The following is a 17673-nucleotide window of genomic DNA, read 5'->3' as shown; positions in this document are numbered from 1 at the left end:
TTTTATTAGGGGGCTTAGAGTAGGTGTAATTAGTTTAAAATTCTTGTAATCTTTTTTTATTTTTTGTAATTTAGTGGGGTTTTTTTTTTGTAATTTAGTTTAGTTGATTTAATTGTAGGTAATTGTAGGTAGTTTATTTAATTAATTTATTGATAGTGTAGTGTTAGGTTTAATTGTAACTTAGGTTAGGATTTATTTTACAGGTAATTTTGTAATTATTTTAACTAGGTAGCTATTAAATAGTTAATAACTATTTAATAGCTATTGTACCTAGTTAAAATAAATACAAAGTTGCCTGTAAAATAAATATAAATCCTAAAATAGCTACAATATAATTATTTGTTATATTGTAGCTATATTAGGGTTTATTTTACAGGTAAGTATTTAGCTTTAAATAGGATTAATTTATTTAATAAGAAATAATTTATTTCGTTAGATTAAAATTATATTTAATTTAGCGGGGTGTTAGGGTTAGGGTTAGACTTAGCTTTAGGGGTTAATACATTTATTATAGTAGCGGTGAGGTCCGGTCGGGAAAGATTAGGGGTTAATACTTGAAGTTAGGTGTCGGCGATGTTAGTGAGGGCAGATTACGGGTTAATAAAATTTATTATAGGGTTTGCGAGGCGGGAGTGAGGCGGTTTAGGGGTTAATACATTTATTATAGTGGCGGTGAGGTCCGGTCGGCAGATTAGGGGTTAATAAGTGTAGGTAAGGTAGGGGGGCAGATTAGGGGTTAATAAATATTATGTAGGTGTCGGCGGTGTTAGGGGCAGCAGATTAGGGGTACATAGGGATAATGTAGGTGGTGGCGGTGTCCGGTCGGCAGATTAGGGGTTAACATTTTTTATTAGAGTGGCGGCGATGTGGGGGGGCCTCGGTTTAGGGGTACATAGGTAGTTTACTTTAGTGTACTTTAGAGCACAGTAGTTAAGAGCTTTATAAATTGGCGTTAGCCCATAAAGCTCTTAACTCCTGACTTTTTTCTGCGGCTGGAGTCTTGTCGAGTTCTTGTCGAGTTCTAACGCTCTCTTCAGCCAAGACTCTAAATACCAGCGTTAGGAAGATCCCATTGAAAAGATAGGATACGCAATTGGCGTAAGGGGATGTGCGGTATTGAAAAGTCGCGGCTGGAAAGTGAGCGTTAGACCCTTTCCTGACTGACTCTAAATACCAGCGGGCGGTAAAAAACAGCGTTAGGACCCCTTAACGCTGGTTTTGACGGCTAACGCAGAACTCTAAATCTAGGTGTAGGTTAGTAAATAGTTATTAATTATTTACTAGCTACCTAATTAAAATAAATTCAAATTTACCTGTAAAATAAAACCTAACCTGCCTCACACTAACACCTAACATTACACTAAAATGAAATAAATTAAATTAAAAAAATACATTTATCTAAATTACAAAAAATAATAAACACTAAATTACACAAAATAAAAAAAGAAATTATCAAAAATAAAAACGAATTACTCCTAATCTAATAGCGCTATCAAAATAAAAAAGCCCCGACCAAAATAAAAAAAAACCTAGCCTACACTAAACTGCCAATAGCCCTTAAAAGGGCCTTTTGCGGGGCATTGCCCCAAAGAAATCAGCTCTTTTATCTGTAAAAAAAATACAAACAACCCCCCAACAGTAAAACCCACCACCCACACAACCAACCCCCCAAATAAAATCCTATCTAAATAAACCTAAGCTCCCCATTGCCCTGAAAAGGGCAATTGGATGGGCATTGCCCTTAAAAGGGCATTTAGCTATTTTAAATTGCCCAAAGTCCCTAATCTAAAAATAAAACCCACCCAATAAACCCTTAAAAAAACCTAACCCCCGAAGATCCACTTACAGTTTTTGAAGACCAGACATCCATCCTCATCCAGCCGGGAGAAGTCTTCATCCAAGTGGCAAGAAGTCCTCAAAGAAGCCTGGAGAAGTCTTCATCCAAGCGGCAAGAAGTCGTCCTCCAGGCGGGCAGAAGCCTTCATCCAGACGGCATCTTCTATCTTCATCCTTCCGGCGCGAAGCGGCTCCATCTTCAAGACATCTGGCGTGGAGCATCCTCTTCATACACTGAAGGTTCTCTTTAAGGGGCGTCATCCAAGATGGCGTCCCCTGAATTCCGATTGGAAGATAGAATTCTATCAGCCAATCGGAATAAAAGGGTAAAAAATCCTATTGGCTGATGCAATCAGCCAATGGGATTGAGCTTGCATTCTATTTGCTGTTCCAATCAGCCAATAGAATGCAAGATCAATCCTATTGGCTGATTGGATCAGCCAATAGGATTAAAGCTCAATCCTATTGCCTGATTGCATCAGCCAATAGGATTTTTTACCCTTTAATTACTATTGGCTGATAGAATTCTAAAAGCCAATCGGAATTTAAGGGACGCCATCTTGGATGACGTCCCTTAAAGGGAACCTTCAGTGTATGGCTGGGACCGTATGAAGAGGATGCTCCGCGCCGGATGTCTTGAAGATGGTCCCCCTCCGCCCCGGAAGGATGAAGATAGAAGATGCCATCTAGATGAAGACTTCTCCGACTTCTTGCCGCTTGGATGAAGACTTCTCCCGGCTTCGTTGAGGACTTCTTGCCGCTTGGATGTAGACTTCCCCCGGCTGGAGGAGGATGGATGTCCAGTCTTCAAAAACTGTAAGTGGATCTTCAGGGGTTAGTGTTAGGTTTTTTTAAGGGTTTATTGCGTGGGTTTTATTTTTAGATTAGGGACTTTGGGCAATGTAAAAGAGCTAAATGCCCTTTTAAGGGCAATGCCCATCCAAATTGGAACAGCCAATAGAATGCAAGCTCAATATTGGCTGATTGCATCAGCCAATAGGATTTTTTCACCTTTAATTCCGATTGGCTGATAGAATTCTATCAGCCAATCGGAATTCAAGGGACGCCATCTTGGATGAAGTCCCTTAAAGGAACCTTCATTCTTCAGTAGCCGTCGTCAGAAGAGGATGCTCCGCGCTGGATGTCTTGAAGATGGAGCCGCTCAGCGTCGTAAGGATGAAGATAGAAGATGCCGTCTGGATGAAGACTTCTGCCCACCTGGAGGACCACTTCTTGCCGTCTGGATGAAGACTTCTCCCGGCTTCGTTGAGGATGGATGTCCGGTCTTCAAAAACTGTAAGTGGATCTTCGGGGGTAAGTGTTAGTTTTTTTTAAGGGTTTATTGAGTGGGTTTTATTTTTAGCTTAGGGTTTGGGCAAAGAAAAAGAGCTAAATGCCCTTTTAAGGGCAATGCCCATCCAAATGCCCTTTTCAGGGCAATGGGGAGCTTAGGTTTTTTATATAGGATTTTATTTGGGGGGTTTGGTTGTGTGGGTGGTGGGTTTTACTGTTGGGGGTTGTTTGTATTTTTTTACAGGTAAAAGAGCTGATTTCTTTGGGGCAATGCCTTTTAAGGGCTATTGGAAGTTTAGTGTAGGCTAGGGCTTTTTTTTATTTGGGGGGGGCTTTTTTATTTTGATAGGGCTATTAGATTAGGAGTAATTCGGGTTTTTTTACAGGTAAAAGAGCTGATTTCTTTGGGGCAATGCCCCGCAAAAGGCCCTTTTAAGGGCCATTGGCAGTTTAATTTAGGCTAGGGTTTTTTTTTTATTTTGGGGGGCTTTTTTATTTTGATAGGGCTATTAGATTAGGTGTAATTAGTTTGAATATTTGATAATTTCTTTTTTATTTTGTGTAATTTAGTGTTTGTTTTTTTGTAATTTAGGTAATTTATTTAATTGTAGTGTAAGGTTAGGTGTTAGTGTGAAGCAGGTTAAGTTTTATTTTACAGGTAAATTTTTATTTATTTTAGCTAGGTAGCTAGTAAATAGTTAATAACTATTTAGTAACTAGTCTACCTAGTTAAAATAAATACAAATTTACCTGTGAAATAAAAATAAAACCTAAGATAGATACAATGTAACTCTTAGTTATATTGTAGCTAGCTTTGGGTTTATTTTATAGGTAAGTATTTAGTTTTAAATATGAATTATTTAGGTATTAATTGTAATATTTATTTAGATTTATTTTAATTATGTTCAAGTTAGTGGGGGTTAGGGTTAGACCTAGGGTTAGGGGTTAATAACTTGGGAGCGGAAGATTAGGGGTTAATAAGTGTAATGTAGGGGGCGGCGATGTCGGGGGCAGCAGATTAGGGGTGTTTAGACTCGGGGTTTATGTTAGGGTTTTAGATGTAAACATAAATTTGGTTTCCCCATAGGAATCAATGGGGCTGCGTTGCAGATCTTTACGCTCCTTTATTGCAGGTGTTAGGCTTTTGTTTAGCTGGCTCTCCCCATTGATGTCTATGGGGAGAGCCATATAGCGCTGGTATTTGAGTGCGGTATGGAGCTCAATTTTGCTTAACGCTGCAATATTGCCTGCTAACGCCGGGTTTATGAAAACCTGTAATAGCAGCGATATAGGGAGGTGAGCGGTGGAAATAACTTGCAAGTTAATACCGAGCCGCTCATAACGCAAAACTTGTAATCTAGCCGTAAGATAGCTACAATGTAACTATTAGTTATATTGTAGCTAGCTTAGGTTTTATTTTTCAGGTAAATATGTATTTATTTTTAAATAGGAATTATTTAGGTATTAATTGTAATTTTTATTTAGAATTATTTTAATTAGGTTAAAGTTAGGGGGTGTAAGGGTTACGTTAGGGTTAGGGTTAGACTTAGGGTTAGGTTTAGGGGTTAATAACTTTAGTATAGTGGCAGCGACATTGGGGGCAGCAGATTAGGGGTTAATACGTGTAGTTAGCTGGCGGCGATTTTGGGGGCAGCAGATTAGGGGTTAATAACAGTAATGTAGGTTGCGGCCATGTTAGGGACAGCAGATTAGAGGTTAATAATATTTAACTAGTGTTTGCGATGCGGGAGTGCGGCGGTTTAGGGGTTAATATGTTTATTATAGTGGCGGCGATGTCCGGAGCGGCAGATTAGGGGTTAATAATTTTATGTTAGTGTTTGCGATGCGGGAAGTCCTCGGTTAAGGGGTTAATAGGTAGTTTATGGGTGTTAGTGTACTTTGTAACACTTTAGTTATGAGTTTTATGCTACAGCTCTGTAGCGTAAAACCCATAACTACTGACTTTCAGGTATCGGTACAGATCTTGTAGTTATAGGCTGTACCGCTCACTTTTTGGCCGGACAGGCTAACTCGTAATACCGGCGCTATGGAAGTCCCATTGAAAAAGGACTTTTTGAAAGGTGCGGTAGTTACGTTGCGTTACGGCCAAAAAGGTGTACGGTACAGCTATACCTACAACACCTGTAATACCAGCGGTAGTGAAAAAGAGCCATAACACTGCTTTTTCACTCATAACGCACAACTCGTAATCTAGCCAAAAGTGTCTGCAAATAATAATTTAACTATATATTTATTTATATTGTATTTTAAAAATAATAAATATATATGATTGTTATTTCCTGTTAACAGGTCTCACCAGCACTGGAAACAATGAGAACTGGCACAAGAATGCAGTAAAACAATAGCAGTGTTTATTATGAACTTATTGCAAACATATATATCTCAGTATTCAGCTTACAAGCAAGGCAATGGTTAAACTATGAGTGTTCAGATTTCAGATAAGGTATTGATATCAGCGTACAAGGGAAGACACTGCAGATGGGACAGGTGCTCTCTTTAAGATGTCACCAACACAACTTCTTCCTCAATCTAGTCTGCTCCCCTCTATTCGAACATCTAATAATTGCAGTTAGTGTAACAGGCGTGACTGTGTGTTATGTCAATCATATTTGGTAGCAATGCGAATAAAGTGTATAGTCTCTCTCAGGAAAGATTCTTACAAACAGCGCTTTCATTGGAGTGTGCCCCCCCTCCCTTTCTAGATAAGGACATTGCTGTAAGAATAGACAGCCGAGCAATACAATAAAAGCAGCAATACATGTGAAACAGTGTAACTGAATTCCCTTTTCTTAAAGGGATATATGTGTTTTAAAGCAATTGTAACATATAAATGTATATACTAAATATATGCATGCATACTATGCATCTATACTGTGTGAGGTATTACGAATTGTCTCTCCCCTACAATGATATTATAGCTAAATGTAAATATTAAATTATTTTTTGAGGGCGTACTTTTCTATTTCAGTACCTGTTATGGATCCCTTAACTGACCACCTGCAAGGGCGCACCTACTGCTGGGAAGAGTTTGGAGTGGTCCTAAAGGGACGGTCTACAACAAAATTGTTATTGTTTAAAAAGATAGATAACGCCTTTACTACCTATTTCCCAGCTTTGCTCAACCAACTTTGTTATATACTTTATAATATTTAAACCTGTAAATTTCTGCCTCTTTCTCTTCCTATTGGCTGATCCAATCAGCCAATAGGATTCAGCTGGCATTCTATTGGCTGTTCCAATCAGCCAATAAAATGCCAGCTCAATCCTATTGGCTGATTGCATCAGCCAATAGGATTTTTTCTACGTTAATTCCGATTGGCTGATAGAATTCTATCAGCCAATTGGAATTGAAGGGACGCCATCTTGGATGACGTCACTTAAAGGGACCGTCATTTAGTAAGAAGACTTCGTTGTAAGAGGATGCTCCGCGCCGGATGTCTTGAAGATGGACCCGCTCCGCGCCGGATGGATGAAGATAGAAGATGCTGTCGATGCCGTCTGGATGAAGACTTCTGCCCGTCTAGAGGACCACTTCTCCCGGCTTGGATGAAGACTTCTCCTGGCTTCGTTGAGGACTTCGGCCCGGCTGGATGAAGACTTCTCCCGGTAAGGTGATCTTCAAGGGGTTAGTGTTAGGTTTTTTTTAAGGGGGTATTGGGTGGGTTTTAGAGTAGGGTTGGTTGTGTGGGTGGTGGGTTTTAATGTTGGGGGGGATTTGTAATTTTTTTTACAGGTAAAAGAGCTGATTACTTTGGGGCAATGCCCCGCAAAAGGCCCTTTTAAGGGCTATTTGTAATTTAGTGTAGGGTAGGGCTTTTTTTTATTTTGGGGGGGCTTTTTTATTTTGTTAGGGGGATTAGATTAGGTGTAATTAGTTTAAAAATCTTGTAATTTGTTTATTATTTTCTGTAATTTAGTGTTTGTTTGTTTTTTGTACTTTAGCTAATTTTATTTAATTGTATTTAATTTAGGGAATTAATTTAATTATAGTGTAGTGTTAGGTGTTAGTGTAATTTAGGTTAGGTTTTATTTTACAGGTAAATTTGTCTTTATTTTAACTAGGTAGTTATTAAATAGTTAATAACTATTTAATAACTATTCTACCTACAAACTTGCCTGTAAAATAAAAATTAACCCTAAGCTAGCTACAATGTAACTATTAGTTATATTGTAGCTGGCTTAGCGTTTATTTTATAGGTAAGTATTTAGTTTTAAATAGGAATAATTTAATTAAATGATAGTTATTTTTATTTAGATTTATTGAAATTATATTTTAGTTAGGGGGTGATAGGGTTAGACTTAGATTTAGGGGTTAATAACTTTAATATAGTGTTGGCAATGTTAGGGATGGCAGATTAGGGGTTAATAATATTTAACTAGTGTTTGCGATGCGGGAGTGCGGCGGTTTAGGGGTTAATATATTTATTATAGTGGCGGCGATGTCCGGTTCGGCAGATTAGGGGTTAAACATTTTATTTTAGTGTTTGTGATGTGCGGGGGCCTCGGTTTAGGGGTTAATAGGTAGTTTATGGGTGTTAGTGTACTTTTTAGCACTTTAGTTAAGAGTTTTATGCTACAGCGTTGTAGTGTAAAACTCTTAACTACTGACTTTAAAATGCGGTACCAGTCTTGACAGGAGAGGGTCTACTGCTCACTTTTTGTCAGACTCGTAATACAAGCGCTATGCAAGTCCCATTGAAAAAAGAGGATACGCAATTTACGTAAGTGGATTTGCGGTATTTCCAAGTCTGGCCAAAAAGTGAGTGGTACACCTGTACCTGCAAGACTCGTAATACCAGCGGGCGTTAAAAAGCAGCGTTAGGACCGGCCAACGCTGCTTTTTAAGCCTAACGCACAACTCGTAATCTAGCCGAGTGTAACTTTATTATCTTACTATATTACTAACACAAAATGTTGTTATCAGTGTCTGGTGCTCCCTGCTACATTCATTCTCCCCTGCGAGATTCTCTATTCCAAAGCGCGTCATTATTGTCCAAGGGAGGCAGCTCGCCACTCACTGGATCTTCCAGGTAGAGGGCTCCCTTTAAGAACCTGCGATAGCAGCTTCGGAGTGATTTGGCTGTAGGCTCACACGAGAGTTATCCCACTATGCCAACTGTAAAGTTGCAGCGTTGCACACTTTGCCTCTTGTGCAATGATAAATACGGGCAGCGTTGCTGGCTGCACAGGGCTGGAGATGGCTGCCCCTGTATATCTGGCCTTAATAAATTAAGGCCATAGACCCCCTTTTTACAGATTTAACGTGATGGTTGTGAATGTTGGTGTCTTATTTCTCTGCATGATGTTGAATTTTAGAGAATTATGATTTTACAATTAACCTAATGTTTTCTTAGGTATCAAGAACTTTTTGGACAATTGTCAGCGAGTGCCCAATATTGATCAGAAGGACAAGGATGGTGATGGTGTTGGTGATGCCTGTGACAGCTGCCCTGATATCATCAATCCAAACCAAGTAAGTAATAAATTAATTAATTGGATAAGAATGGGGCATTCAGGGGTCTTTGGCAGAGGGTGACCATAAGTTACAATATACTGTAAGTAGTGCATGATATTTTCTGCTTGCTCTAATTCTCACTCAAACTTCTGCTACTTATAAATCTCTTAGTGATGTAAGATAAATCATTCTCGAAAACTATATCAATTCTAAAATAGTTTAAATATGCAGGTTAGCAGATCCACATTTTTTGAGATGCTAATAATTCTTTTATACGGTAGATAAAATCCGATTAAATCTGATTCTGTTAAATAGTGTACACAAATTTTTATTAATAGATCCCTAAATCATAGGTGCACATGTAATAAAAAGCTTTTGTTCTAACATATTACATGACCTTATATTGTAATGTAGGTGTCTCTTCTTCACATCAAGAACTCTGCATAGTGAGATAAGGATCGTTTAAATTAAAATTTGTGTTTCTAACATTTTTTAGGGACCTCTCCATACTGATGAGATGCCTTAGATCCTAGTTTCTCAACCTGTGGTACATGTGCCCTGGGGGTACCTGGGGCTTTGGTAAGGGGTACTCAGTGGCGTGCCCTTTCATTATCTATTCCCCAAATTCTGGGGCATTTCACATATTTTTGTTACCTGATCATTTTTATGTGCATTTGGGGGTACTGAGGACAAATATTTATGCCTGATGGGGTACTTGCTACAAAAAGGGTGAGAAACACTGCCTTAGATCATCTCGCATGAGTAGAGAGCTTTTAAAAATATGGCCCGAAATGCGCAGTGATCTAAAGGTCTCTGGGCTGGTGAGATTCTATAATAATGCTCGTCTGTACTTCTATTTCCCCGATGGAATTCTTTAAAGCCCATTTTTTACCCTGAAAACAGTGTGTCTCGCTAAAGGGCATATACTGCATTTTCATATAGGAATGAGATTCATACATTACAAAAGTTCACAATGAAAATCATAATTTTAATATTATACAAAACAAATAACTGAACCATTCAAACAATAATACATAGGCAAAAAAATGTATTGTTAAGATGCATCAAAAATCATAACAAAATTGTTCACTAAAAATCCTGTTATGTAAATTACACAGGAATAAATTGTATTAAATATGCTCAGTGTACACTGGATGTGCAAAAAATACGTACTTGTAAGTACAAAATACAAAGCGTAATTGTTTGCTTTTTTATCGTAAAATGGGCTGAACATGGTTGTGTATAAAATTGTCTCTTAAATCCAAGCATAAACATTTCGCCCTACAGATCTCATTGTTTTAATTGCAATTTAAAAGTTTGTGAGTTTTTATCAAAATACTCAAACTGTAATTACACCGAAAGGAAAACAAATGCGCACAAAATTAACAGTGCACTGAAAACAGAATATTTTTTATTTGTATTAGGCGTATTACTAATGTTTAGACATACTCTGGGTTCTCCCTGTGTACGTCATTCTCCACTGCAAACTTTTACATAGCAGAGAGCTGTTATTATTTCTATGGGAGAAAGCTCGTCACTCGCAGGGACAACCCATTTTCTTTGATAATTGCACCAAGATTGTCCCTGCTAGGGTAAATGTGTTTTTTCACATTTTTGGTGGCAAACTTTTGATTGGGCTTTAGTATACAGAGATAATATAAAGAAGCACGTGTGTGTGCAGAAAGTGATAACATAATTAGATTTGAATTCCGTGCAAGCTCAACCCATTGTAAAGAACAAAACCGGCTATTTCATATACAAAAGTAAACATAATTACGCAATTGTTTATACATTTTATAATCTGCAGCTGGTAAAACAAGTTATTGGAAACACATTAACTCCTTAACCCAAAGGAACATATAGTTTCATTTATTTATTTTTTCTTTCATAATTCAGATAGAGCATACAATTTTAAATAACGTTCAAATTTACTTATGTTGTCAAATTTGTGTCATTCTCTTGGTATCCTTTGATGAAGGAGCTGTAATGCACTACTGGGAGCTAACTGAACACACCAAGAGAGGCATACATGCAGCTACCAATCAGCAGCTAGTTCCTAGTAGTGCCCAGGTATGCAAAAGTCTACACACCCCTGTTAAAATGTCAGGTTTCTGTGATGTAAAAAAATGAGACAAAGATAAATCATTTCAGAACTTTTTCCACCTTTAATGCGACCTATAAACTGTGCAACTCAATTGAAAAACAAACTGAAATCTTTTAAGTGGAGGGAAGTAAAAATAAAATAATATGGTTGCATAAACTAATTCTTTGTTGAAGCACCTTTTGATTTTATTACAGCACTCAGTCTTTTTGGGTATGAGTCTATCAGCATGGCACATCTTGACTTAGCAAGATTTGCCCACTCTTCTTTTCAAAAACACTCTAAATATGTCAGACTGCGAGGGCATCTCCTGTGCACAGCCCTCTTCAGATCACCCCACAGATTTTCAATCGGATTCAAGTCTGGGCTCTTGCTGGGCCATTCCAAAACTTTAATCTTCTTCTGGTGAAGCCATTCCTTTGTTGATTTGGATGGATGCTTTGGGTCATTGTCATGCTGAAAGATGAAGTTCCTCTTCATGTTCAGCTTTCTAGCAGAAGCCTGAAGGTTTTGTGCCAATATTGAATGGTATTTGGAACTGTTCATAATTCCCTATATCTTAACTAAGGCCCCAGTTCCAGGTGAAGAAAAACAGCCCCAAAGCATGATGCTGCCACCACCATGTTTCACTGTGGGTATGGTGATCTTTTGGTGATGTGCAGTGTTGTTTTAGCGCCAAACATATCTTTTGGAATTATGGCCAGAAAGTTCAACCTTGATTTCATCAGACCAGAACACCTTGCTTTTGGGAGACGTCAGATGTGTTATTGCAAAATTTAGCCAGGCTTGGATGTTTTTCTTAGTAAGAAAAGGCTTCCGTCTTGTCACTCTACCCAATTGCCCAGACATATGAAGAATACGGGAGATTGTTGTTACATGTACCACACAGCCAGTACTTGCCAGATATTCCTGACGCTCCTGTAATGTTGCTGTTGGCCTCTTGGCAGCCTCCCAGACCAGTTTTCTTCTTGTCTTTTCTTTGATGTTAGAGGGACATCCAGTTCTTGGTAATGTCACTGTTGCACCATATTTTCTTCACTTGATGATGACTGTCTTCACTGTGTTCCATGGTATATCTGATTCTGTTAAATAGTGTACACAAATTTTTATTAATAGATCCCTAAATCATAGGTGCACATGTAATAAAAAGCTTTTGTTCTAACATATTACATGACCTTATATTGTAATGTAGGTGTCTCTTCTTCACATCAAGAACTCTGCATAGTGAGATAAGGATCGTTTAAATTAAAATTTGTGTTTCTAACATTTTTTAGGGACCTCTCCATACTGATGAGATGCCTTAGATCCTAGTTTCTCAACCTGTGGTACATGTGCCCTGGGGGTACCTGGGGCTTTGGTAAGGGGTACTCAGTGGCGTGCCCTTTCATTATCTATTCCCCAAATTCTGGGGCATTTCACATATTTTTGTTACCTGATCATTTTTATGTGCATTTGGGGGTACTGAGGACAAATATTTATGCCTGATGGGGTACTTGCTACAAAAAGGGTGAGAAACACTGCCTTAGATCATCTCGCATGAGTAGAGAGCTTTTAAAAATATGGCCCGAAATGCGCAGTGATCTAAAGGTCTCTGGGCTGGTGAGATTCTATAATAATGCTCGTCTGTACTTCTATTTCCCCGATGGAATTCTTTAAAGCCCATTTTTTACCCTGAAAACAGTGTGTCTCGCTAAAGGGCATATACTGCATTTTCATATAGGAATGAGATTCATACATTACAAAAGTTCACAATGAAAATCATAATTTTAATATTATACAAAACAAATAACTGAACCATTCAAACAATAATACATAGGCAAAAAAATGTATTGTTAAGATGCATCAAAAATCATAACAAAATTGTTCACTAAAAATCCTGTTATGTAAATTACACAGGAATAAATTGTATTAAATATGCTCAGTGTACACTGGATGTGCAAAAAATACGTACTTGTAAGTACAAAATACAAAGCGTAATTGTTTGCTTTTTTATCGTAAAATGGGCTGAACATGGTTGTGTATAAAATTGTCTCTTAAATCCAAGCATAAACATTTCGCCCTACAGATCTCATTGTTTTAATTGCAATTTAAAAGTTTGTGAGTTTTTATCAAAATACTCAAACTGTAATTACACCGAAAGGAAAACAAATGCGCACAAAATTAACAGTGCACTGAAAACAGAATATTTTTTATTTGTATTAGGCGTATTACTAATGTTTAGACATACTCTGGGTTCTCCCTGTGTACGTCATTCTCCACTGCAAACTTTTACATAGCAGAGAGCTGTTATTATTTCTATGGGAGAAAGCTCGTCACTCGCAGGGACAACCCATTTTCTTTGATAATTGCACCAAGATTGTCCCTGCTAGGGTAAATGTGTTTTTTCACATTTTTGGTGGCAAACTTTTGATTGGGCTTTAGTATACAGAGATAATATAAAGAAGCACGTGTGTGTGCAGAAAGTGATAACATAATTAGATTTGAATTCCGTGCAAGCTCAACCCATTGTAAAGAACAAAACCGGCTATTTCATATACAAAAGTAAACATAATTACGCAATTGTTTATACATTTTATAATCTGCAGCTGGTAAAACAAGTTATTGGAAACACATTAACTCCTTAACCCAAAGGAACATATAGTTTCATTTATTTATTTTTTCTTTCATAATTCAGATAGAGCATACAATTTTAAATAACGTTCAAATTTACTTATGTTGTCAAATTTGTGTCATTCTCTTGGTATCCTTTGATGAAGGAGCTGTAATGCACTACTGGGAGCTAACTGAACACACCAAGAGAGGCATACATGCAGCTACCAATCAGCAGCTAGTTCCTAGTAGTGCCCAGGTATGCAAAAGTCTACACACCCCTGTTAAAATGTCAGGTTTCTGTGATGTAAAAAAATGAGACAAAGATAAATCATTTCAGAACTTTTTCCACCTTTAATGCGACCTATAAACTGTGCAACTCAATTGAAAAACAAACTGAAATCTTTTAAGTGGAGGGAAGTAAAAATAAAATAATATGGTTGCATAAACTAATTCTTTGTTGAAGCACCTTTTGATTTTATTACAGCACTCAGTCTTTTTGGGTATGAGTCTATCAGCATGGCACATCTTGACTTAGCAAGATTTGCCCACTCTTCTTTTCAAAAACACTCTAAATATGTCAGACTGCGAGGGCATCTCCTGTGCACAGCCCTCTTCAGATCACCCCACAGATTTTCAATCGGATTCAAGTCTGGGCTCTTGCTGGGCCATTCCAAAACTTTAATCTTCTTCTGGTGAAGCCATTCCTTTGTTGATTTGGATGGATGCTTTGGGTCATTGTCATGCTGAAAGATGAAGTTCCTCTTCATGTTCAGCTTTCTAGCAGAAGCCTGAAGGTTTTGTGCCAATATTGAATGGTATTTGGAACTGTTCATAATTCCCTATATCTTAACTAAGGCCCCAGTTCCAGGTGAAGAAAAACAGCCCCAAAGCATGATGCTGCCACCACCATGTTTCACTGTGGGTATGGTGATCTTTTGGTGATGTGCAGTGTTGTTTTAGCGCCAAACATATCTTTTGGAATTATGGCCAGAAAGTTCAACCTTGATTTCATCAGACCAGAACACCTTGCTTTTGGGAGACGTCAGATGTGTTATTGCAAAATTTAGCCAGGCTTGGATGTTTTTCTTAGTAAGAAAAGGCTTCCGTCTTGTCACTCTACCCAATTGCCCAGACATATGAAGAATACGGGAGATTGTTGTTACATGTACCACACAGCCAGTACTTGCCAGATATTCCTGACGCTCCTGTAATGTTGCTGTTGGCCTCTTGGCAGCCTCCCAGACCAGTTTTCTTCTTGTCTTTTCTTTGATGTTAGAGGGACATCCAGTTCTTGGTAATGTCACTGTTGCACCATATTTTCTTCACTTGATGATGACTGTCTTCACTGTGTTCCATGGTATATCTAATGCCTTGGAAATTCTTTTGTACCCTTCTCCTGACTGATACCTTTTAACAATGAGATCCCTCTGATGCTTTGGAAGCTCTCTGTGGACCATGGCTTTTGCTGTAGGATGTGATTAAGAAAATGTCAGAAAAGACCTACTAGAACAGCTGAACTTTATTTGGGGTTAATCAGAGGCACTTTAAATGATGGCAGGTGTGTACTGACTCCTATTTAACATGATTTTGAATGTGCTTGCTTAATTCTGAACACAGCTACATCCCCAGTTATAGGCGGGTGTGCACACTTATGCAACCACATTATTATTTTTTGGTTTACGTCCCTCCCTCTAAAAGAATTCAGTTTGTTTTTTCAATTGAGTTGTGTAGTTTTTAGGTCACATTAAAGGTGGAAAAAGTTCTGAAATGATTAATCTTTGTCTCATTTTTTTACATCACAGAAACCTGACATTTTAACAGGGGTGTGTAGACTTTTTATATCCACTGCTAGCTCCTAGTAGTGCCTAGGTATGATTTTCACCAAAGAATACCAAGAGAACAAAAAAATAGTTAATAGGAGTAAATTGGTAGTTACGTTGTTTATTACATGCTATATCTGAATCTTGAAAGTTTCGTTTTGACTTTACTGCTCCTTTAAACTACAAAAGCTAGCAACATAAATATGTAGGGCTAGATTACAAGTGGAGCGCTAAATTATTGCGTGCCTGCAAACAGCCAAATTTGCCCATTTGCAGGCATGCGATAAATAACCGGCCATTACAAGTGGCTGGTTATTGCTACCGCAAGCTCGCGGTAGCAATTAGCGCTCAGAAAATTAACTAGAGATTCGATTTCTGGTTAATTTTCTAAAAGTGACCCAAATGCCTTCAAAATAGTGGGCATTTTAGTTTTTAATTTAAAAAAGTGTAGCATTTTTTTTATAAAAACGGCTAAAAGTTGGTGGGAGTGGGGTGTTTAAAAAACATTGCGGTAGGGTTACCATATTGCCGCTTTAAAAATATGAAAAATACATATGTCATGGTTTTTATACAAAACATTTTTTAAACAGCCCTGACATATGTATTTTTCACATGTGTCCCTTTTTAAAGCGGCAATATGGTAACCCTACATTGCGGTCTAAGGGAAATGTGTGTTCCCTGTAAATATATTTATTTAAGATTTGCTGCCATCGCTGCGCTACTTACTCGCTTTGCTGCGTGAGCATGAGAATGAGGCTCCAATTGGAGCCTATGGAAGTGCTCTCTCGTAAGCACAATGCTTCCTAGCAATGCAAACTCAAGCTTGCGTTCGCATTGCGATCAACTTGTAGTGCCAGCTCACATTAGTGTGCGCTGGTATTACCCAGTGGAGCACTAATATCGCTTTCGCGAAAATGATATATAGCGCTCGACTTGTAATCTGGTCCTTAGTTTAAACTGCAAAGTTTTGTTTTTACAGCACATAAATGCTTTATGGTGAATTCAATTTAGCGTTAAATGTCTCTTTAAAATCAGAGAACTGAATATTGATTATTGATGTTTTTCGTAGTGATCAAAAGTGTAAAAAATAAAAGCCCTCTGCTGCTCCTGGTCTTCTGCAATACCGCCCATCACATTCAATAGCCGCTGCCGCTTCTGCAATTACTGTACATTGTGCAGATAGGTGATAGCCACTCTGATGTATTGACAGGGATCGGCAAGGTGTCTGGCCCTTGCAGTATCTGCTGCCTGTTTTGCAACAGGGAGGGAATCGGGAGGAGTAGGACAGATGAATGCGGTGGTCCTGACTCCTCCTTGATGTACGTGGTGCCACATTTAGTGGGTTTGGGGCCACGCAGGGAGACTCTCTGGGACCGAGTGGGCGTCTGGGTGATCAATTAAAAAAAAACACACAAGGGACTCTGACAGAGATTGACAGCTCTCTGTGAGGTAAGGTAATAAAGTAGGATTAACTCTATAAACTAAAAGAAGGAAAAACAGGGAAGATGATACAATGACTACTTCACACAGGAGTGACAGTAAAGGAAGGGAGTGTGTAGGAACAGTTACCATATGCTCGCATTGTACTTTAACCCCTTGGCTGCAGCTTTGACACTGTTGGCTAGGATCATGCATGTGGTTTGCAATTATATTGCTGCAAAGCAAAGGTACAGACCATTACTCAGATATTCATAATTGGTCTGGATCCAAATATTATTAATTTCTAGCATTTCCAAAACAGTTTACAGTATACATTACCAGAATAACCATGCCACCCCCTTTGCATATTACCAACCCCAGAACTAGATAAGAGTTGCTTAGGAAAGTTTTGTTGAATCAGGCAGCTGCCAGCACCTTCAGTTTAACTTTATTTTATTTATTTGTTTGCATTCTTGAGAATGTGGCTAGCAATATATTAACATATGTTTAAGCTGTAGTTCCAGGAAATTAACAAACCTTGATTTAGAAAATACTTTATTTTTTCTTTCATAAAAAACTAAGGGGATTCTTTCTGTGTTATGTCATTTGCTAAATAATAATTATTTGGCATATCCATGTGTTTCCTTCATGACTCATTAGTACTTTTTGTTTTGACATACGTGTATTTGATGTACAACAGTATTGTTTGTGATACCTTCTGTTCTGATTGTTTCATACTGTCTATACCCCTCACCATGGTATAGTACTATACATTTGCACATATGTGTGTTACTTGATGTACAACAGTAGTTTGTGTGCACGTATCCTCGGTGACTTCTCAGTACAAGCAAATATGGCCCCTCATAAGACGGATAACCATAATATACATGCATATTAATATATTTATAAATGTGTGTATAGCATTTGAGATTGATCAGTGCTGTATGTGTGACACCTCAGACCTGTCTGTATATGGAATTCTGTATGTATACTTTGTGAGAAACTGTAGACCTTTTAGTTCACTTGTGACTGCAAATGGACTGTTTATACTAGGTTCTACCTAAAGAAAAAATGTCTTTACTGCGTGAGAAACTGAAGAACTGTCAGTAGTCTGATGCTTCCAAATGGTCAGTGTA

At 38.0% G+C, this 17673-nt stretch overlaps 1 protein-coding gene across 1 annotated transcript in view; it reads left to right on the top strand.

The window, feature by feature from the left end:
• THBS4 (thrombospondin 4) overlaps nt 1-17673 on the top strand; it is a 160805-nt gene that overhangs the window by 96032 nt on the left and 47100 nt on the right. The window contains exon 14 of the mRNA XM_053701357.1: nt 8505-8623. Within this exon, the coding sequence (XP_053557332.1) occupies nt 8505-8623 (119 nt within the window). The remainder of the gene's footprint in view (nt 1-8504; nt 8624-17673) is intronic.

This window comes from Bombina bombina, chromosome 2 (assembly GCF_027579735.1).
Source record: "Bombina bombina isolate aBomBom1 chromosome 2, aBomBom1.pri, whole genome shotgun sequence".
Classification (NCBI taxonomy): Eukaryota; Metazoa; Chordata; class Amphibia; order Anura; family Bombinatoridae; genus Bombina; species Bombina bombina.
This window is presented reverse-complemented; position numbering and strand designations above follow the sequence as displayed.